Genomic DNA, 21,876 nt, shown 5'->3' with positions numbered 1-21,876 from the left:
CACATCAAGCTGAGTACTTAACGCATTCATGAAATTGTTATATGGTAACAATAAACACATCAAGCTGAGTACTTAGCTGCCATTGAATCACCAAACATGTTATATGGTCACTGTCTAAAAAGTTCATATAAGGAAAATCCTCGAAAAATATGATTCAGTATGTCGCGAACATCCAAACTTTGAAACACAACACAGAGTTGCTGAGCATCCTAGCATTACTACTTGTTGATGATATCTAATGTAAGGGCACGTGCCGTCTTTGTAATTTGTTTCCGTTCAGCGCGTATCCGTTTGGATAGGTCTGCAGCATAAAAATCAGAGATCAAAACTATATAACTTCAGTGAAACGAAGTTATTGAGCACAAAAAGATGTTACCTTTCGCATCGTACGCATCAGAACATATGGGAGAAAAAATAATTTGACTATAATCTGTAGTAGTCACTCCACCTAACAGGCAAGGGAAAAGTGAATTAAAAACTTAAACAGACAAGGAGATACATGAATTTAAAGAATTAATGGTTAAATATATTGTTAATTTTATTAACAAAACTGAGTGCTCATCGATAATGTCATACCTTGCATCGTAGATATCTTGACATGGAGGGCAGCTAATGTCTTGAATTGATAAGCCGCGAGGCGCCACTCCCATATGTGGCGTTGAAGGTGTGGGTCGTTCACGTGGATTATGATGAAGTTTTTCCTACAAGTAACAACATTAATTCCGATCGACCCATGGCATGGCAGATAATTTCATATGTACATAAATACACATACCTTTGATTCATGATTACCACGTGCCTGTTAGGCCGCCTCCGGAAGTCACCCCTATCTTGGATCTCAGACGCATATACAACCACGCCTATGACATCTTCAACAACAAAAAAAATATATGCTTTGCATTTTAGTGTGAAACCAAGGACATCATATTTTGTTAAATGAAAGTGTGTATAAATTGATGAGTCACCTGCAAAAGTATCTACTGGCTGACGGTATACATCCTCGAATTTCCTAAAGGCACGAGGACACTCTGAAATCCGAATGGGCCTCTGTGGAGTCTGACTACAGTATCCGGTAAAAGGACGACAGCGTAGTATTCACACAGACGGTACATATTGGGAATGGGATTCACATAAGTTGGCGTAAAATACACTCCCAAAAAGTCATATGTTTCACCTTCAATGAGCACATTGTTGAACATCATATGATGGTCGCCGCACGCAACTGCCTCCATCTTGGTGCCCTGCACAAACATTGTAGCCAACATACATCAGTAGTTTGCAGTGAAACAACAATGCATCCGCCTAATTACACATGCATATAAAAAAAAGAAGTAGGCGGATGATTGAAGCATTTCTTGTTAATGCTGCATTCAACAGTGTCTATCCAATTTCCCTGAAATCATCTGTTCCTCTCTTCATATCTGAAGCAACAGGATTTTTTTCCTTACACTTTTAACTATGACTGGAATGGAACCCTCAACACCTGTCAGGTATTTGTCATTTCCAGTGATGAAGGCAAGTTTATCAGCTTATTTAACCATTGCCTGTATAACACATGGGACAACATGGTTGAAATCAAATAAATGGTTCAGATATGCAATGCGTCTATTACTTTTGCCTACATACGAATGATTATCGATCAGAAATTCATGCACGCGCTAACTCTGAAGACATTGATTAAGTAGTCAAATCCTTCTCCACCATGAAACAGGGCTCTCCACTCTCGGTCTTGCGCCGCCCGATGACGGCAGCCAGCGTGCCCTCTTCGATTACTTCAGCATCAGTGAAAGCAAAATCAATCTATACGTCTGTGAGCAGAGCACAGTTTCAGATGCTTTTCTTCCCGTGTTATAAGAAGAGGTTTACAGCTGATGGTTACAGGCGTACACAGCAGAGGACAAATTTCTATCAGAGAATGATTTGACTGGGAAAAGATAAACAAAATCACATGAATTTGGAATTGGAACTGAATGAAGAAGACAAATTAAAGGAATGAATCGGATGAATCGGAAAGGAAGGAGACCTACCTGGTACTTTTCTAGGCCGGCTGTGGGCTTGGTCGAGGAGTCGGCACTCGGAGAGACCGGGGACGAGGCGCCGGTTCCGCTTCCCGATCTTGAAGACCTGGATCTCGAAGCCAAGCCGCTGGTAGGCCGCGGAGCAGTCGGCGGCGGTGGCGAAGCAGGCCGAGGGAGCCGCGGTCTGGCAGAACGCGGGCGGCTGCGGCGTCGAGGCGCCGGTTCCGCTTCCCAATCTTGAAGACCTGGATCTCGAAGCCAATCCGCTGGTCGGCCGCGGAGCAGTCGGCGGCGGTGGCGAAGCAGGCCGAGGGAGCCGGCTGCGGCGTTGCAGGGCGAGGGAGTAGACGACGACGGTTTGTGGGCGGCAGCGGCGTTGTAGGCCGAGCTAGGCGAGGCGATGCGAACTGCTGGCGGCGGCTGCGATGCGGACTGCTATCGGCGGCTACGATGCTGGGCGAGGGAGGAGGAGTAGGCGAGCGAGGGGAACATCGGATGGCGGAGCATGAAGCGCGGGGCGCGAGGAGGGGCAACGGACGGCGCGCGCGGTGGGCTTCGAAGGGCGTTCATCGGAGGGCGGACCGGTTTGCGCGGAGGACGCGGGAGCCAGCGGACGGGTGAACGGAGCGGAGGGGCAGACGACGTACGAAGTTTTTTCTCCTCTTTGATTTTTTTAGGAGTAGAGATTTAGAAAACCATGTCGGATGGAGGTCGATAGGTGCTGTACTGCTTGCAGATATCTGCATAAATTTTGTTAAGATTTACGACTATCCGTGTACCAACACAACTGTTGAGCTGAGTCTTCTTTTCTTTTTAGCCTCTGGAAGAACGGAAAAAAAATGTAAGCATATTATTGTGGTACAGATCAATCGGGGTGCTGGACTTGGAGACGTATGCTGTATGTGCTTTCGAGATTGAACCATACGAGTTGAACCTGGACGCTGATGATGAAATGCGTGCGTAGAAAGATGCGCACGTTTGAAACCGTGATATGTTTGCACGGTTTTGCTAGAAAATGAACGACGCGCTGCGAACTCGAGCTTCTGCCGTTTATATACTCTCCTCCAGTCATGGTTATAGTCTATAGACATCTACATCAAAATACGACCAAATCTTGGTTTCTTTAAAAATGTCTTTCAAAATCTAGCTATATTATTTTTAAAGCTGTTTTTTTATAAATAAATTAGACCTATCTACTAGGAGGAAGTTCACCTGAATTTGCCTCGACGATGACTTAGATGGTTTAGACTACCTCTATCAGATTTACCCAATTACCCTCAACCAACCGAGTCAATCTTTTCGATGGAAACATTCGAAGAACACCGGTGATCAAAGTGCATGTTTACAGCACCTGACAATTGGTGTTTTCGATGCAACATTAGTGGTCTCTTTCACTCTCTGTTTGGCTTCTCTTGTCTTCATCCTTCACAGCAGTGAAAGTACTAACAATTAACAAATCTTCCGGATATGGACACGCGTGTATATCTGGGCCGGTCGTGTGCTAACCTGATGCACGAGCACGAGCACGAGCACGATATTAGGAATCGAGGCCTTAACAACTGCGCAGGCTGTAAAGTGTAGATGAAGTGGCGTTGTCCAGGTTGAAGGTATGCAGGTGCCACTTGCTAGCAAGATCGGACATGGGCGAACGGCGGCCGGAGACGGAGCACACGGGGGCGCGGAAGGGGAGATTCGGTGGCGATGGGAGGGAGAGGAGAGACGCAAGACGAAGGAGATCCCGTTCACCGCGGCGACGCGGCCCTCGCCGTCGCCGGAGGGGAAGGGGGAGCCACGAGGGAGGAGCACGGAGGATCGCAGGTAGAAAAGGAGGACTATTTTGAAAATTATTAGGAGGTTATTTGAAAATATTTGGATCACTGTTATTAATCGCGATCCATTTTAGATTTTTAGGAGGTAAAATAGTTGAATCGCAGATATTGATTTGCGATTCAAATTAGGAGCTTTTAGTGGGTTTATATAAAGTTTGACCGTCAACTCCGGGTAGCAAGCTGCGAACTCGCCTGCCGAGACCGACACCGCGGGGATGGGGGATTAGCCTAAACCCTAAACCTTGAAGTCGCCCGGTGTCGCTGGCATCCATCGAGGCAATTTCGACCGAGCAATCTTCACCATTACCGGTAAATCAGCCTCCCCGCAATCTAGCTGTGCGCATTTTGTGGTAGCATTGGTACCGTATCTGTTCTTCATCTCGAAATCGCATCTTTCCCCTTTGCTGTACTGCACGCCCTTTTGTTTCATATAGGAATGTGCAAGAGAAATGTTTCCGGAAAATAGGCATTCGCTCCCATTGAGTCCCCTGAGTATTGGATTGCTTTATCTGCGAATCCTTCTATTTGCGAGGTAAAGCATTTTCAATGTGGTCAACCAAAATATCGGTATCCCTTCTATTTCCTAGTTGAAAATGTGTTCTGTGGTGATAAGCTGGCCAGGAATTTCTTAGTGCCCGTCTGCCTGACAAGATATTTAGTATCTGCTAGGGTGTTCCAGAAAGGAGCAATATTTATGCGGTGCAAAGCAGATCTGATCTGTCCTTGGGGGTGCTGGACTGCTGGGCAGTGGGGGAACTGCTCTGAACTAACCCCCAATTTGGTGACTAGGATTTACAATGTCAAACATGAGATAGATCCAAATTTCAGCTCATTGTGAAAAAAACAACTAGACAAGTAAATTTTTCATATTGATGTACAACGATGACATTTGAAGTTTGGGACAATTGCATTTCCCTCCTGTGAATCATTGCTTCTTGTATTAATCATGGAACTCCTTGCCTTGCAGGTTTGTGAGGTAAATAATCCAATCTGGGGCTGCTATGAAGTCACATGAATCGATACGTCTCAACTACAGAGAATATGAACACTGGAAGTATGAGAAGTTTGTTCGTTTTGTTGACAACCTGTTGCTCCTCCGTGATCGAGTAGACTTGCATATTTTCCAGCTGTATTTTGATAGCCACCATGTGGTAAACTGCAATGATGTGAGGACGTGGATTGGTTATGCGGTGAAGAATAATGTTAAAGTGCTAGATGTGAACATGGATCGGTATGATAAGACTGTTTTACCTCGTTGCATTTTCACCTGCCGCTCGCTCGAGGAGTTAAATCTGAAGATGGGAAAGGCTCCTTATAAAGATTATGAACATGAGGGACTTGTGCTACCTGACATCATCAGGCTTCCATCCCTCAAAAAGTTGACTCTCTGTGATGTGGAGTATACATCATCTCTTGAGCAAATAATTGCTCGGAGCCCTGGCCTAGAGGATTTGCATTTGATAAACTGTGCACAGCATCTTGAGCTTGTAGAATCAAAAGTGCTAAAGAGGCTAACTGTTGATGGTTTCCTAGGTCGAGACAAAGGACTCACAATTGCTGCCCCTAGTCTCATTCACTTCAAGTGCACAGGCTTGCTGCTGGAAGAGATTTCTTGGTGAGAGCGGCCATCGCTAGAGAGTGCACACATATTCGCTTCTCTTTCTAGGAGCACTTTTGATGGTCAATCTGATTTTACTGGGATCTTTTTGCATGCCAAGAGACTTGCATTATTTGGTTCCGATATAAAGGTATTCTTGACTAAAGACATGTGCATCTGTTTTATTGTTGCCATCAATATTCTGAATGACAGTTTAGTGGATTTTTTAGCCTGCTACTATACTTGCCATGTATAGTTTTTGCACATTTCTTGTATTGGTGATGGTGTTTGACACTTGTACTTAAAGAAACACTTCATTTCTATAAAAAGGGAAAGTAAACTACCATTCTACTTAGAGCACAATAACATAAACTAGTACATTCATAGCAATGAACAAGGATGAGTGTCATTTTTATTAGTTGTCTACCCCTTTTTGGACCAACTAATTTACTGCCTCAGAAACCATGAAGATCAGTATGCGAGTTACTTTTTCCTTGATATGTTCTGGCAATAAGTTTTCAAACGCATGCATATGAGATGTCTGCAAAACAAGCTACTCTGTCATCCATCACTTGATTTACTACATAAGTAGCCTGGAAATTGATGCATTAAGTATTCGTCTGTGTTGCTTTCCAAAGTGCAGTCATGTATTTTACCCTGGCTTTAAGGTGAATTTGAAATCAGGAATCATTATTATCCTTTAATGAGGTTTGTCAAAAGTTATGCAGTTTAGTGTTTAGCCTAGCAGTATTAAGATAAATCTAATGTGATCTTTTCACCTATTTTTGTGGCTCATATGGATTTGAATGAAAAAAACTAATACCAGTGAGTGCAGCATGCTGTTCTGCTAAGTTTTTCCCCCCTTCTCAAAGATGTTCTATTAACTTTGAATAGTCTTGATACTGAATATTGTTCTAGAAAAGAAACCACTACTGAAGCTTAGTTAATATTTTGCTATTCACATTTTAAATATTCCTGAATGCACTCCCTAGTGAAAGGGTCCCTATCTGAAATGGTTAGATGGCCTCAGTAGCATGGGAGCAAATTTCAGGCTGGGGTTAAAAAAATCACGGGCCCCTATGTAAGGGTGGGGAAGAGGTTCAGGGGTTTCTCGGCCTGCGTGAGAAGGTCTTCTTCCTAGAAAAAAAACCCGGGGGCTCCGCAGGTCGAGTTTTTTTTGAATGCACTCCCTGAATAGTGCTACGTGCTTCAAAATCTTGAGTGATATTATAAGTAAAAGTGGACCAACTGTGCATGAAACCTTCAGAATCCTGGCTTCATTTGATTTTTGACCAGCTGTAAATACTGGCAAGATTGCTGCTTGCAAGAAACATGATCAGCCATTATGCATGGTTATGGTTATCAACGGAAATTTCGGTTGTTTGCCAAGAGGATCATATAACTTACTGGAATGAAAAATCTTGATTGTAAATGTACTGTGGATATGACAACACTGTTTATACTTAAATCATAAGTTGAAGATCAGATATTGCTGTTTGTAACTTGTGGGACATTTATAGCATCTCAATCCTGTGTATTTGTGCACCAGGAAATAAAATGTGAATCTGTTCATGACTTGCAGTTGTGCTAAAAATAATAAATAACTGTTAGGTTACACGTATGATGTGCAGTGGGGTCATTTGATGAGTGGCTGTTATGCTTACTTGTTTACTAGTGTTGTACTTGGCAATATCCTGGTTTTGGCTGTATCCAAGTTATGATTGACCCCACCCTCTTGAAATGCAAGGTTATGTTGGAAAAGGAACTGCCCACATGCTCTGCATTTGAGAGTCCCGTAACTCTCGCAATTGGTGAATGGTGCTTAACTTATGACTTGTACGTTGTACTTCGCTTCCTCCAGCTTTCACCGAGACTAGAAAAACTTACCTTAAAGCATAGAAAGGTATCCTGCATTCCAAGTTATTGCCTTTTTTGGATAAAGGTCAATAAGTTAATGAACATCTTTTCCCCCTTTTTTGGATACTGTCTGCAGCTTAACAGAGAAACAGAAGGTGCAGAAACAGAACCAATATCACTGGAATAACCTTCCAATGCCCACTCCTTGAAACAGTAATAGTACAATGTTCCAAGGATGATGGCGAAATTCAGAAGACGGTGGATGCTTTGGTAGCGACTGGCATCAGCTTGGAGAAGATACATGTCACTTTCTATGAAGACATCCGAAAGAACCTAGCTGAGAGGAAGCGTGGGAGACAGGAAGGGAAGACGGGACGAAGCATCTTAGAGAAGAAATTGAAGAGAAGACAAGATTGGGTTGATGATAGTCATGCGATAAGTGACAATGATAACAACGGCGACGAGATGGAGGAAGCCTGTGGCTATGAATACGATCCTGATGATTTCTAGAGCTCAGCAGGGTGTGTTGCTGTTTCTAAAGCTCAGCATGACCCCCTTCGCCCTGGATTTTCCAGAGCTAAGTTCTGAAACTTAGGGTTGCTGACTTAATTTTAGTGTAGCCTATTCGTGAACCTAATGTGGGTGACGTAAAAGTAGTCGGTTATGTGCTGTTGCTGGACCACATGACATGGTTATTCTCACTGTTCTGTTTTCAGCATAGCTGCACAGACAGCGTCTTGATTAAGCACCTGCTGCTCGGCAGATGTACTCCTATCTTGAACCGTTAGTCTCTGAGTCTGTAATTGCCTGGTTGTGTGCTCTGTGATATCTTCAGCCTTCATTCGTCATTCCTAGCTTGCCTACAAGTTCAGAAATGTGCTTAAGAGCGACGGTGGATGAACGCCGGGAATATCTGTTGAAGGGTTAAATAATGATGATCTCAATAGGTCACTCTTGCGCTGTAGACTCGATCTAGTAGGCCAGGCAGTTTATCAGTGATCCTGCAAAGTCATCTATTCCTGATGACGAAATGCAATGCCAAAAATTCATACTGTAACATGGTTGCACGCGTTTGCTAGAGAATGAGTCACGAGAGGAAAACTCAAATCATATTCTATTTTGTAATTTTTCTTCTCTTCAGTTGTGCCACGCCTATTTTGTAGTTTTTCTTCTCTTCAGTTGCTCCACACCTCTGCCAATTGGATGTGTTTGAAGTTCTCACTGGCAGCTTCGGTGCAATTTGCCACTTTGTTGCCTAAGTTGCCTTCGCAGCAGGAAACGAACATGAGACAAATCCGGGAGGGAGGTGGTCTTTTTCTAACCGCCTTCGCTAGCAAATCTTCCAGATAATGACCTACTCCTGTGTTTACGGGGTGACCGTTCTGTGACCATCTTAAAAGCCATACCTGAAGCCACACGGTGGCGACGGCTTCTTCCATCGAGGCGGTCTTCAGTAAGCAATCCTCCCCAGTCCCCATTGCCGGTAGATCCACCTTCTTGCAGCCTTGCTGTACGCATTTTGTGGTAGCATCCGTATCATAGCGTGTTCTTGCTCTCGAAATCGCAACTTCCCCCTTTGCGCCGTTGTGTGTCATTTTCATCTTGGAAATGCCTCTCTTTGCAAAAGACGCACTCATTTTCTCCCCTTTGAATCCAGGGTTTGCTTGGTCAGGTTTTGATCTCCTAATATCTTCTCTTTGCTTGGTTATTTTTTCTAGAAGTCTCCGGCCCTTCGCTTGGTTATTAGAAAGATACTTTTAAGCAAATACTGTGTATCCGTCTTTTTTTTTAAAAAAAAACATATCTTTCATGCATTGGAGTTTTGGATCTGTGATAAGCTTGCAGAAATGGCTTAGTGACAGGCAAGATTTCGTACTCCCTCCGTTCCAAATTATATACGGGTCGTTTTTAGCTTTTTTAGATTCATATAAATTTTGCTATGCACTTGAATATACCATATGTCTAATGTATAATCAATCAGGGCCGTATCTCCAAATTGGAGGCCCTGGAATGAAACACATAAGAGAGCCTAAATTTCAAAATGTAGGGCCATACACTATGAATTTTAGACATAACTTTGCAACTCGCTATATAGTAGTATAACAAAAACAATTTTATTTATGGTGTTTGGGAATTGGAGAGACGTGGGCTGTTACTAGTAATATCGCTGCCAGATCGGCGTAGCCGCGTAGCACGGAAAGCTGGGAACCAGCGAGAGCGAAAAGCGTCGAGGAACGGGAAGAGGTGAGTGGATGAATCATTCGATTATACATGCAACGACCGACCGAGAAGTAGAACCAGCATCAATGAATAATGTCAGGACCTCAGGTGCTAATGTGCACTAGACGTTCAACTTGCTGGCTTTCATACTTGTGTAGGATTTTTTTTTCTATTGCATTAAGTTTTGTTGATTAGTACTAAATGGAGATTTGGAGGCCTTTAATTTTTTGTGGCCCTGAACAGTCGCACATCTTGCACCGGCCAGTGCACGGCCCTGTGCATAATAGTATCTATGAATCCATAAAAGTCAAAACGACACATAAAAGTCGCACAGAGGGAGTAGTATCTTAGAGCGTCCAAAGGGAGCCAATATGTTGCGATAAGCAAAGCGCATATGCTCTTTCAGTTTCTCAGGCACCTAGAAATGCTCTGAACTAGAACCCCCCCGATTAGGTGATAGGGGTCACTGCAATAACAATTATGAGGTAGTACCAAAGTTCACTCTTTTATGCAAAAGGTCCAGCTAAGCAAGTAAAACTTTTAGATTGATGTAAAGATAACATAGTCTTGGAACTGTCGTATTTCCCCTGTAATCCTTGCTGCGTGTATTAATTGTGAAATGCTTGCATGGCAGGTTTGTGGGGGTAGGAATCCAAGCTAGGGGTCTGATATGGAGTCAGATGGATCCATACATATCGACTACAGTAAATATGAACACTGGAAGTATGAAAAGTTTGCTCGTTTTGTCAACAACATGTTGCTCGCCGTGATACCTACTTGCATGCATTCAAGCTGCACTTTAAGCACTACCATCTTGTAAACTTCAAGGATGTGAGGACGTGGATTGGCTATGCGGTGAAGCATAATGTTAAAGTCCTAGATGTGGACCTGGGTCGATATGATAAGACTCTTTTACCTCGTTGCATTTTCACTTGTCGCTCACTTCAGGAGCTAAATTTGAGTATGGGAGAAGCTCCTTGGGATGATCTTGAGCACGAGGGACTTCTGCTGCCGGACACGATCAAGCTTCCTACTCTTAAAAGGTTGACTCTCTGTGATGTGGAAGTGAGTTCGTTAGATTTTAAGCAGATCGTTGCTCAGAGCCCTGGCATAGAAGACATGCATTTGGTAAACTGCGCACAACATCTTGAGCTTGTAAAATCAAACGTGCTAAAGAGGCTAACTATTGATGGTTTCTTTAATCGAGGCAAAGGACTCACTATTGCTGCCCCTCATCTCATTCACTTTTAGTGCATAGGCTGGCCACTGGAAGAAATTACTTGGCAAAAGCGTCCATCTCTAGAGAGTGCACACATAGATACTTGGTGTTCTGGACGCACTTTTGATGGTCATTCTGATTTGATTGGGATTGTGCTGCATGCCAAGAGAATTGCATTGTGTGGTTCCGACATAAAGGTATGCTTGACTAAGGACAAGTTCCTCTGTTTCATTGTTGCTATGAACATTCTAAATGGAACTTGGGTGATTTTTTTTTTGTATGCTACTATACTTGGTATGTAGAGCTTTTGCACAATTCTCATATTTGGTGGCTTCTCTTATATTCAATTAAAAACATGAACAGTACAATGTTTCACAAAAAAAAGAAAGTGCATTAATTCGACACATCAATTAAAACTCAGCAGTTCTGTTTATGTGGGGATATTAAGATAGTGTAATGGGCACTTTTCACCTATATTTTTCTGTTAAAATGGATTAAAAATGCAACAATGTAATACCAGTGTGTACAGCACGTTTCATTAACTTTGAACAGTCTTGATACTGAATGTTGTTCTTGAAAAGGAACCACTATTGAAGCCGAGTTAAATACTTTGCTATAGACAATTTTAAGTATTCCAGCATGCATTCCCTGACTTGGTTTCTATGCTTTTAACCATATCCAGCATAAAAGTAGTGCTATATACACTGCAAAATTTCAAGCGATAAATCTAATCGAAGTGGACCAGCTGTGGATGAGACTTTCAGAGTGTTGTTTCATTTTTTCTGGTCAATGTGGATGTTTTAAGAATTTATTGTGTTTAAGCAGAATAAAAATGAGGTTGAACATAATTTGATGAGTTGAAGGTGCAGAAATTGCACAAATACTGCCAACATTGCTGCTCCCGGAAAAATGATTCACCATTACGCTTGTTGATGATTTAATTTAAGAAATCTTGGTTCTACTTTTTGACAAGAAAATTATGTAACTTATTGGAATGGAAAATCTTGCTGGTATGAAAAAATTATTTCTTCTTAAGATTGTAAGTTTTGATAGGATCTTCTTGCTTCTTGTGCTACATCTGCAGTATCTCAATCCAGAGTCTTTGTGCTCCAGTAAATAAAGCGTAAATCTTGTCAGGAGTTCAGTACTGAAACTTCTGTTTTGGTGTTTTTTTGTATATGCAAATCAGTTGTCAGATCCTCAGATGTGGTGTGAAAGGTTCAGTGATATTAGCTTCCATGATATGTTGTGCAGTGGTGTCATCTGATATTAGGCAGTTATGTTTCTCAACTTATTTATTCGCTAAATCATGCTTGGCATTTCCTGGTTTCTTATATCCTAGATATGACTGACCCGCCTTCTTGAAATTTTAGGCTATGTTGGAAAAGGAACTGCACTCATGCCCAGTGTTTGACAATCTTGTGACTCTTGAAATCGGTGGATGGTGTTTGACCAATGACATGTATGTTGTAGTTCGCTTCCTCCAGCTTTCACCAAGACTAGAGAAACTTACCTTGAAGCAAAGAGAGGTATGCTGCATTCAAAATTAATGCCTTCTTTTCTGGGGAAGATCACTAAATTGTATTTCTTATTCTTTTTTTCTCTTGCTGTTTGTAGCTTAAGGAAGTAAGAAAAGGAGAAGAAACAAGTTCAATGCCAATCGCTGGAATGACCTTCAAGTGTCCACTCCTTGAAACAGTCATAATACAGTGTTCCAGGGATGACGATGAAATTGAGAATACAGTAAATGCTATGGTTTCATATGGCATCAGCTCAGAGAAGATACAAGTCATTTTCTATGAGGATATTGAAAGAGCACGGAGGTGGGGTAAGAGCCTGGAAGAGATGAAGGAGCATGACATTTTAGAGAAGGCCCGGAAGGAAAATCGAGAGAGGGTAGATGACAGTAATGCAGGGAGTGATAACAGTGATGATGACAACGACGAGATGGAGGATGAATACGATGAAGACGAGATGGAGGAAGAAGACGACAGTGATGACGATGACGAGATGGATGACGATGATGATTTTTAGAGGCACAATGGGACGTGCTACTGTTTCGCCAATCCTTCTGCACTGTATGGACCCTTGCATCTTCGGTTCCGTTCTCAAGCACTATGTTCTGACTCAAGTCTGGGTAATTTCAAATTAGGGGTAGTCTAGTAGTGAGGCTAAATGCTGGATGCTGGTGACCTCAAGTTTAAAATAGCCTATGATATATAGTATGCTCCAGGCTTCTGGACCCCGGAGTAACATGTGTACTATCTGCATTATAGGACTATTTGTAGTGTCTCAGTCTGAGCATGATTGCATTGCATACTATTTTATCGGCATATCTTCGAACTGTTCACCTTTGTAATTGCTTGGTTCTTGGTCGTGACCGCATGATACCAGAGGTTCTTTGTGCTGTCCAGTTCGTTGTGATTACAGGGGCTAAAGTCTAGAACTTCGACGTGCAGCAGACGTGTCTAGTTCGACTCTGTCGCGCATGCCAGAAGTGATTAACTGAACTTGTGATTTGGCTCCGTCCAATCGGTTCAGAGGCGAATCACAGTTTGAAAGTCTGAACTGGGGAGTTGCGCGTGTTGCTCACCTCATTCATGTTATCTTGTAGTATCTCCAATTGGAGTATTTGTCATTGGTGTTATCTTGTAGTAGTATCTTATATTTGCAGGGGAGTTGCGCGGTTGAGATTTTAATTTTTAGTATACACTTCGAGATTTTTTAGGGGATTACTGTATTTGCTAAACTGTAAAAAAGGGCTCCCTTCCTAATCCTGGAGTTGGGGGCTCGTGGCCCATCATGAGGACGGCCCAGATCCACAAGCGGGCTCGATGATCCATCATAAAATCCTCCGTTCACCCGAAAACGCCGTGCACAATTAGCAACAACAACCGAGGCGCGTTTCGAACACCTCCTCCGGCCTCCCTCTCTACCCGGCTGGAATCGAAGCAGAGCCTCCATGTCACATCCAGAGTTCTCTGGTGGGAAACATTGATCGAGGGGGTGATGAAGAAGCTCCCTCTGCTGCAGCGTCTCGTTCTGTCGCGGGGCCGCTTCTACTTATCGCCATTGATGATGCGAGCGTTCCTCGACCACTGCCCCCGCCTGGAGCTGCTCGACGCCGGCGGCTGCTACACCGAGGAAGTGATTGGGTACAGGCTGCGGGAGAGGTGCGAACGCGCGATCAAGGACCTGCGGCTTCCGCAGCTCGACCCGGAGAGCTGCATGTGCTGCATAGAGAAGTCTCAGGGGTATGCGGACGAGCATGACGACGGATTCGTGTTTTCGCGTTCCCCTAAGCAGAATGCATGGCAGTATGGCACGCAATGCTAAGCGTGTTCTCCCCTAAATGTTAGCTGATGCCCCGTCTGCAACTGCGGCCTGTCCGGGTCTTCAGGAACACGCTCGCCACGACGCCACGGCCTCCGTCACGCTCGCTCGCCACCGCGCGTGCGCTCCCGCTAGAGTAGGACTTCTGTTAGCAGACCATATCCTGTACATGTATAAATACACATTGAAAGGAATACAACAGCTCTCGTTGGGTCTCTATCTGTTTCACTAAATAGTTTCGTGTACAGACTAATTCAGTAGCCGGTTGATGGATCATGTGCTCGGTTTCTCAGGTTTTGAGAACTGCGTGCTAAGAGCTAGCATCTTCAAGGATTCATTTTTTAGGGCTCTTCAAGGATTCATTTAGACAAGTTTCAAAAGCACGCAGCCAGAACGTTTAAACTTTAATTGATTACCAATGTCCTTTGATTATTCTAAATGTTTTCCGAAAATGGTATGACTAGATGTGTCTCAAAAGATAGTTTCGAAATCTTATAACTTTGCTACATTTTCATATATTTTGTACTATTAATTAATGGTCAAAGCATTGCCTCTTTTATCGTGTTGTTGTCCAAGATAATAACACATAGAGTAGCAGATAAGTTTATTTGTACTAGAATACACTGCAAGTGTGACTTCATAATGTGTGCTACTGATCAAAGGTGACTGTCAGGTAACCTCAACTTTAAATAAATAAAACAAAATAATATCCTAGCCACTGCATTCGAAGATGTACCCAGCTGGTGCTTATTCTAAATTTTCTAGCTATATGGTATAAATAAAGATGCTGCTGATACACAACATAGAAGACTAGACCAATGAATCTTGAGAACTATAAAGCTACAACAACATTTTTCTGCTCGTAACCCAGCAGAATTGGGCCAAAACCCATGGAGAGACGACCGCCCCGATCAGGCCGAGGTCCGGATCCTTCGCAAACACCACCTCCTATTCGACACGCACGAATCAATAACGCGCTTTAACAACAAACCCGGTAAACGCTGCCTTCCTTCGGCTCCGGCTGGACGCAAGGATGAGTAAACAGGAAACAACCCTAACTGATCCAGCCTCGCCGGCGACGTCTTCACCGCCGGAGAGTCCGAGGGACTACTCGGCGCTGCGCCGCGACGCCCTGCTGGACATCTTCAGGCGGGTCCCTCACGCCGACATCCTCCGTGGCGCGGGGCTCGTGCGCGCGTCGTGGCGGCGGTTGGCCGTCGCCGAGCCCGCGCTGTGGCGGCACATCGACCTCTCTGCCGACGAGGACAAGATCGTATCGCCAAAATACGCCCCCGCGCAGTGGCAGGCGATGGCGCGCGCCGCCGTGGACCGCAGCGCCGGCCAGTGCCAGTCCTTCCGCGGCCGCGCAGACGGCGACTTCCTCGCCTACCTCGCCGACAGGTCTCCTGCCCTAAGGAGTATCCATGCATGTCACGTGTCCTGGATCTACATGCCCCGAAGGGGATTCATCGAGGGGGTGATCGAGAAGCTCCCGCTGCTGGAGCGGCTCGTCATGTCGCGCGGGTACTTCCATGCGTCGGCGGAGGTGATGCGCGCGTTGCTCGACCACTGACCGCGCCTGGAGCTGCTCGACGCCGGCGGCTGCTACAACAGCTGCGCCCTCGGGTACAGGCTGCGGGAGAGGTGCCAGCGCACGATCAAGAACCTCTACAAAAATGGTTTTTTATATGCTGGTGGGTTAGAGCAGCTTCAGGAGTACCTAAAAAATTATTCCCCAAAATTATATATTGGGGATTCTTTTAAAAAAAATTCTTTAAAAATATATCAACGCACAGCATATCGCTAATAACTAGCCCCCAATATTTCAAAATAGACCATATCATCATAATTGGACTCATTAGATGTCAAGCGGGGTTGCGAGATGTGGGTGCCGGGGCTCCGGTGCGGTAGCCTAGGGTCAGGGCACAACAGCGGCGGTGGCGGCGCGTGGCTGCATCAAGCGGCGCTTGGTACTGGCCCTTGCTCCGTGCCGTATGCGGGCGGCCTCATGCTACCTGGCCTCCCTCACCGCGCGTTCAGGCTCTGTGCTCCGCCCACGCAGCCACAGCTCTAAGCGAGGCGTGCGCTCTGTTGGAGGAGCTCACTAGTAAAGAACTCACCTTCCATGCGCCCCATTTTATCCCGGTTTAAAGTTGGCCCTGTACAAAAGGTTCACCAACCGAGACTAAAGCTCGTTCAATGGCGGGGGGCTCACCAACCGGGACCTTTTATCTTGGTTGCAAAGGCTAGTGGAAAAAAAAGCCCCTGAGAGGCCTTTTATCCCGGTTTGAAACACCAACCGGGATAAAAGATCCCCCTTTTATCCCGGTTGGTAACACCAACGGGGATATTATCCCAGTTTGAAACACCAACCGGGATAAAAGGGGGTCTTTTATCCCACTTGGTGTTTCCAACCAGGATAAAAGGGTCCCCTACGAGTTAATACAAAAGGATTGCATCCCCTATATAGTCAGATGTGCTGTGTAGGTGGGATAGCAACAAAGCTACACGCGAGGCTGGAGGTCGTGGGTTCGAATCCCACGCAACGCGCACGCGCATATTTCGCGTGTAAAATCGTGTGACTTGTGACTTGCGACGGAGGCGCTCGCCACCCCGAGCGACCCGTCTTAGTGTTTGGCAGCCATGCGTGGGCGGGTCCAGCCCCGCCGAAGCGGATGACGGCGGTCTGGCAGCAGCGGATGGCGGCCGACGTCTGTCCCCGTCCAACTATAGCAGCCGAGGTGATTGGGGAAGGACCGGATCCCCGCATATATGCGACGGTGGTGTTTTTGACGTCCGCGTATTTTTACAGGAGTGATGGGAACTGTTGGAGATAATTTTTTTATTTTTTCTCTAAATAAGGTTTTAGGATAATTTTAAGTAGCTTTTGGAGTTTGCTTTGCAAAATTGGGGCTTGATCACCCCGTGGAATGATGATTTTGCACATGCATAATCTAACTTGCAGCGTGAAGTTTTTTATTTTATTTTATAAAAACTTTATTGTTGTTTTGGCTGCTGGGCCATACACCACCAGGACACATTGGGGCTTGTGCATATGCGATCCGGCCCAGTCCAGTCTTTCCGATAAAATGCACCGCGCCGGACCTTTATTCGCATCACCCCCAGTCTCCAGTTCATCCACTACGCGCCGGCACGCCTGCTCGCTTCCGGCGCTCCTCCTCCTACCCCGGTCTCGTCGCCGTCGGGGTAGAGGTCCATCATGGCTTGGGCTGGTTCCTTCATGTGTTGGTCAGTAATCTTTACCTGTTCGGAAGGATTCCTCATTCCCTGTTCCTAGGGATGGTTTGGTTTTGTTCCCGATCAAACCTAAATGGCTAAATCCCCCTTTCTGCATTTAGTTCCAGTTAGTGGCGGATTTCGTGCTGCTCGGTAGTTTTTCCGTACTAGTGCAATCCATCCATGCATAGTTCGATTAAGATTGCGTGGGTGCATTTTATTTTATTTTTTAAAATGCTGGGATGGGATTTAACTGAACCCCGATATCCCAGCGAAGCCTTGTGATCGATATTTTTTTAAGAAAAAGGTAAATATTTCTTTTGCCTCTGGGGGTTGTCGCCTCAACTACTGATTGTGGAATGCTTGCATTGGCAGGTTTCTTATGTGAGAATCCAAGGTAGGGTTGCTATGGAGTCAACTGATGATCAAGGCATGGACAGTGGCATTGATCGGATCAGCCTGCTGCCTACTGAGATCCTGCACAATATTCTATCCGTTGTGAGGATCAGAACTGTTGTGCGGATGCGTAGGCTGTCCATGAGGTGGAGGCAAGTGTGCGAGGCTTTGCAGTTCATATGTCTCACACGCAGAGAATTTCGAAGTTGGAGGGCCGATAAGTTTGCTCGTTTTGTTAACAACCTGTTGCTACTCCGAGAAAGAGTGGACCTTCATACATTCCAGCTGCACTGGTGTGGTCGAAGTCCTCTAGACTGCAATGATGTGAGGATGTGGATTGGTTATGCAGTGAAGCATAACGTTAAAGTGCTTGATGTGGCCCTGGAGGCGTACGATCAGGATTCTCTGCCTCGTTGTGTTTTCGTATGTCCCTTTCTTGAGGAGCTGAACTTGCAGTTGGGAGACACTTCTTATGGGCATGTGGGATTGGTGCTGCCAGACAAAATCAGCCTTCCTTCGCTTAAAAAGTTGACTCTCTATGATGTGGAAGTGTCTCAGCTATCACTTGACCGAATTATTGCTTGCAGCCCTGGCCTAGAAGATTTGAGTTTCACAAACTGTGCAAGATATTTCAAGCTTATAGACTCAAAAATACTCAAAAGGCTAACTCTTGATGGTTTCATAGATGGAGGTGATGGGTTCACTATTGCTACCCCTTGTCTCATTCATTTTGAGTGCTCAGGTTGTGCATTGGAATGTATTTGTTGGAGAGAGCGCCCATCTTTAGAGAGTGCACACATAGATTCTTGTGGGCCTACATTTGATGGCCAATCTGATTTTACTGGAATTCTCTTGTGTGCCAAGACACTTACATTATTGAATTTCCAGGGTTCCGACATGAAGGTATGCTTTTTAAAAGACAATGACTTTTCCCCCTGTTACTATCAATACTCTGAATCAAAGTTAGTTGGAAATAATACTATTTACATAGTATGCAGATCCTTTTTGTGCATATCTTCTATTCGATGGTTGTTGCTACTAATGTTTGTTATGGTCATCGACACTATCATCTTTAACCAAACAAAATTAAAGGCAGTTAGTTAGACTAAAAAGTTAGCACTTAGCTTCAACACAAGGGAAAAGGGAAAAACTAACCTACTTAAAAGCAAGAATTAAATTAGTTGAGTTATATAAAAAATGAGGTGCTATTCTTTGCTCTGGTTTTCTTAATTTAGTACAAGGGACCGCGGGAGTTCGTTGAGATTGATTGTTGATTTACTTCATCTGTGATGGTTACCTGAAGTAATGGTCGCCAGCACAAGTATGCCAAATTTCCAGAAAAGGAAAAGAACTATATCATATATCTAATTCTTGGTGTTAATACAGTGTTATGGTTGTATCACTAGTACTGCTTCTCAACTGAATTATTAATGTGAAAACCTAACGTCAGTGAGATTTCACATTGTTCAATTACTTATATATTAGTTCTGGTACTGTATATATTAGTACTGCCACCATTGTCAATTTGATTTTATGCTTTTACCACATCCACCATTACAAGACCACTTCAAAAAGTGAATCAACCATGACTAAGACAATCGGAGTCTGAAACATAGGTGTGAAAAAACGTTTAATTCAACTTGCATCTGCTGTACAAATACATGCAATGTTGCTGCCTACTTGAAAATGATGGCCCTTGTGTTTGCTTATCTTTTGATGATGGTAATTTTGGTCATGTTTGGAAATTATTTTAAAAAAAACTGTAGATTTTAAAACATGTTGTGGACATGTGGTGTCCTGTGGCCTCAGGTTAGGCAGGCTTGAACACTAGTGGCATAACAACGCAGATAGCCGTGTCACAACGTCTGGAGAAGAGAAAGAGATGGGACATTATTCTTCTTGCTTGCCTGATGAATCCATCCAGAGAATATCTCAAAACCATATCTTTAAAACATTTTGTTGACATGTGCCATGTGGGCTCAGGTTAGGCAAGCTTGAACACTAGTGGCATAACAACGCTGATAGCTGTGTCACAACGTCCGGGGAGAGAGAGATGGTATTCTTCTTGCTTGCCTGATGAACCCATCTAGAGAATATCTCAAAACCACATCTTTAAGCTAACTGATCACCTAACCCAAGCTCTATGCTAAAAAATCCCCTGGCCAAACAACACTAGATATAAGCTAACAATATAGTAAGGAGGAGGAGGTTTGTCACCATGTGCTACAGAACCTGGCATGTGAACTGTTCACACGCTACATTAACAGTACCCTTAACCTTTACACGTGACGTGTGGATATATGACTTTTATTATTTTGGAAATTGTAAATTAATATATCGCAGTACTCTTAATATTTGTGCTCGCTTACGCCCTATTGAAGAACTGGTAAATTTGCTTAGGTAGCTGACTATTGAAGCTTTGATTCGGTAGCTTCATGTATCTTGCTCTTGCAATTTAATTACCCGTTGCTGTAGAAAAGCTTATCATTGGTAATATTCTGTGATAGTTTGTTGGCATTTGATGTGTGGACCATGTGGCAGTTCCATTTCTCAAGTTATTTGTTGGCTACTGCCTACTGGCATGCTTAGCAATGTCCTGGTTCTGGTTTGGTTACATTAGTTATGTACTTATGGCTGACCCATCATCTGGAAATGCAAGGTTATGTTGGAAAAGCAGCTGCCCGCATGCTCGGTGTTTGAGAATCTTGAAACTCTTGAAATTGGTGACTGGTGTTTGACTGATAACTTCAACATTGTACTTTGCTTCCTCCAGCTGTCACCAAGACTAAAAAGACTTACCTTAGTGCAAAGAAAGGTACGCTGCTTATAGAACCAATGCCCTTTTTTTCTATGAGAAGGATCACTAAAAAGTAATGTGTTTTTGTTTATTCCCTGTACTATTTCTAGCTTCCCGAAGAAGCAAATGGAGTGAAAGTAGATGCCGTGCCAATCAATGGAATGACCTTGCAGTGTCCACTCCTTGAAACGGTCGTAATACGGTGTTCCAAGGATGATAGGGAAATTCATAAGATGGTGAATGCAATGGTAGCAAATGGGGTCAGCTTGGAGAAGATAAATGTTAAATTCTATGAAGTTTTGGTAGAGAAGGTCATTGCAGAGATAATACGTTCAAGACATGAACAAGAGAAGGAATTTGCCATCTTTGAGAAGACAATGGAGGAAAATCCAGAATGGGTAGATGACAGTATTTATGCAAGGAGTGACTCTAATAATAATAACAACGAGGAGGGGATTGAAGATGAAGAAGATGATGAGTGGGAGGATGAAGATGATGAGGAGTCGGAGGTCAAAGATGAAGAAGTTGATGAGTGGGAGGATGAAGATGATGATGAGTCAGAGGATGAAGATGACGAGGAGTCGGAGGTCGAAGATGATGACCTGGAGGAGGATGGTGTAGTAGACAACAATGAAGATGGCAATAACAATGGCATGAATGGTAATGGTGTTGACAATAATGTAGATGGGAATGACGGTAACCTGGAGGATGGCATCAACAACAATGAAGATGGCAATGACAATGGCCTGGAGGAGGATGGTATCGACGACAATGAATTTGACGACGACGATTTCTAGAGCGCAGTGGGGTGTGCTATTGTTTTGCCAGGTGTCCCCGTGCAGTGCATAAGTCCTGTCATCTGCGATCCACTTCAAACTAAACAGATTCGTGAGACTTGGTGTTGGCGACATCAAGCAGTCTATTAGGCTCTGGTGACTGCTGGACCTCCGAGCAGCTTATCCATGCGCATGATATGACTATTTGCAATGTACCATGTTGAGCATTGGTACATTTTTATTTTGAGTTGCTCATTTCTGTAATTACTTGGTTGTGAGCTCTGATATCGAGAGTTCCTTTGTGACACTGGACCACAATTGAAGTGGTTTATCTTTTCCATAGCCAGATTTGTGATCCACCTCGGTCCAGCGTTGATTCGTGCATTTCGCCTATTCCTCAGTCGTGAATGAAACAGTCGGAGTTTGAAAACAAAAAGTTTAGAGTATGTTTTGGTAGATGCAATATTTGAAGCATTTATTTTGTACACACACAGAGACAAAAAAATAGATTATCAATAGAAACGCAATGTCGCAGGCAGTTCGTTAAAAACAACGAGAAGTGTACTACAATCTACTGTATCACTCGTAGAGATGGCA

At 44.0% G+C, this 21,876-nt stretch overlaps 3 protein-coding genes and 1 pseudogene across 3 annotated transcripts; all 4 read left to right on the top strand.

Moving 5' to 3' along the window:
- The first annotated feature begins 4,170 nt into the window (after positions 1–4,170).
- Positions 4,171–8,122, top strand: LOC117854463 (putative F-box/LRR-repeat protein At5g15620). The gene is given in 5 exon segments (XM_072293754.1): positions 4,171–4,379; positions 4,815–5,595; positions 7,192–7,347; positions 7,438–7,479; positions 7,482–8,122. Coding segments are annotated over 4 exon segments (1,275 nt in total). The 5' UTR covers positions 4,171–4,379; positions 4,815–4,848; the 3' UTR covers positions 7,812–8,122.
- Positions 8,123–10,102: 1,980 nt separating this feature from the next.
- On the top strand, positions 10,103–13,184 carry LOC140220097 (F-box/FBD/LRR-repeat protein At5g53840-like; annotated as a pseudogene).
- Positions 13,185–15,106: 1,922 nt separating this feature from the next.
- On the top strand, positions 15,107–15,646 carry LOC117856514 (putative F-box/LRR-repeat protein 22). The gene has a single exon (XM_034738859.1). It carries the CDS (start codon positions 15,107–15,109, stop codon positions 15,644–15,646), a length of 540 nt encoding a protein of 179 aa, XP_034594750.1.
- Positions 15,647–17,191: 1,545 nt separating this feature from the next.
- Positions 17,192–21,648, top strand: LOC117858389 (FBD-associated F-box protein At5g56370). Its single transcript, XM_034741448.2, has 4 exons — positions 17,192–17,322; positions 17,686–18,609; positions 20,366–20,521; positions 20,614–21,648. The coding sequence occupies exons 2-4, from the start codon at positions 17,719–17,721 to the stop codon at positions 21,298–21,300; spliced, it is 1,734 nt and encodes a 577-aa protein (XP_034597339.1). The 5' UTR covers positions 17,192–17,322; positions 17,686–17,718; the 3' UTR covers positions 21,301–21,648.
- Positions 21,649–21,876: the final 228 nt, after the last annotated feature.

Source organism: Setaria viridis, chromosome 5, assembly GCF_005286985.2.
Source record: "Setaria viridis chromosome 5, Setaria_viridis_v4.0, whole genome shotgun sequence".
In the NCBI taxonomy this organism is placed as follows: Eukaryota; Viridiplantae; Streptophyta; class Magnoliopsida; order Poales; family Poaceae; genus Setaria; species Setaria viridis.
Note: the sequence above shows the minus strand (reverse complement) of the source record. Positions and strands in the feature narration are given on the sequence as shown.

Coding starts and splice junctions, on each gene's coding strand:
- LOC117858389 (XM_034741448.2), top strand. CDS start 17,719: ATGGAGTCAACTGATGATCAAGGCATGGACAGTGGCATTGATCGGATC. Junction 18,610..20,365: donor TCCAGGGTTCCGACATGAAG/GTATGCTTTTTA, acceptor TGGAAATGCAAG/GTTATGTTGGAAAAGCAGCT. Junction 20,522..20,613: donor TTACCTTAGTGCAAAGAAAG/GTACGCTGCTTA, acceptor TACTATTTCTAG/CTTCCCGAAGAAGCAAATGG.
- LOC117856514 (XM_034738859.1), top strand. CDS start 15,107: ATGAGTAAACAGGAAACAACCCTAACTGATCCAGCCTCGCCGGCGACG.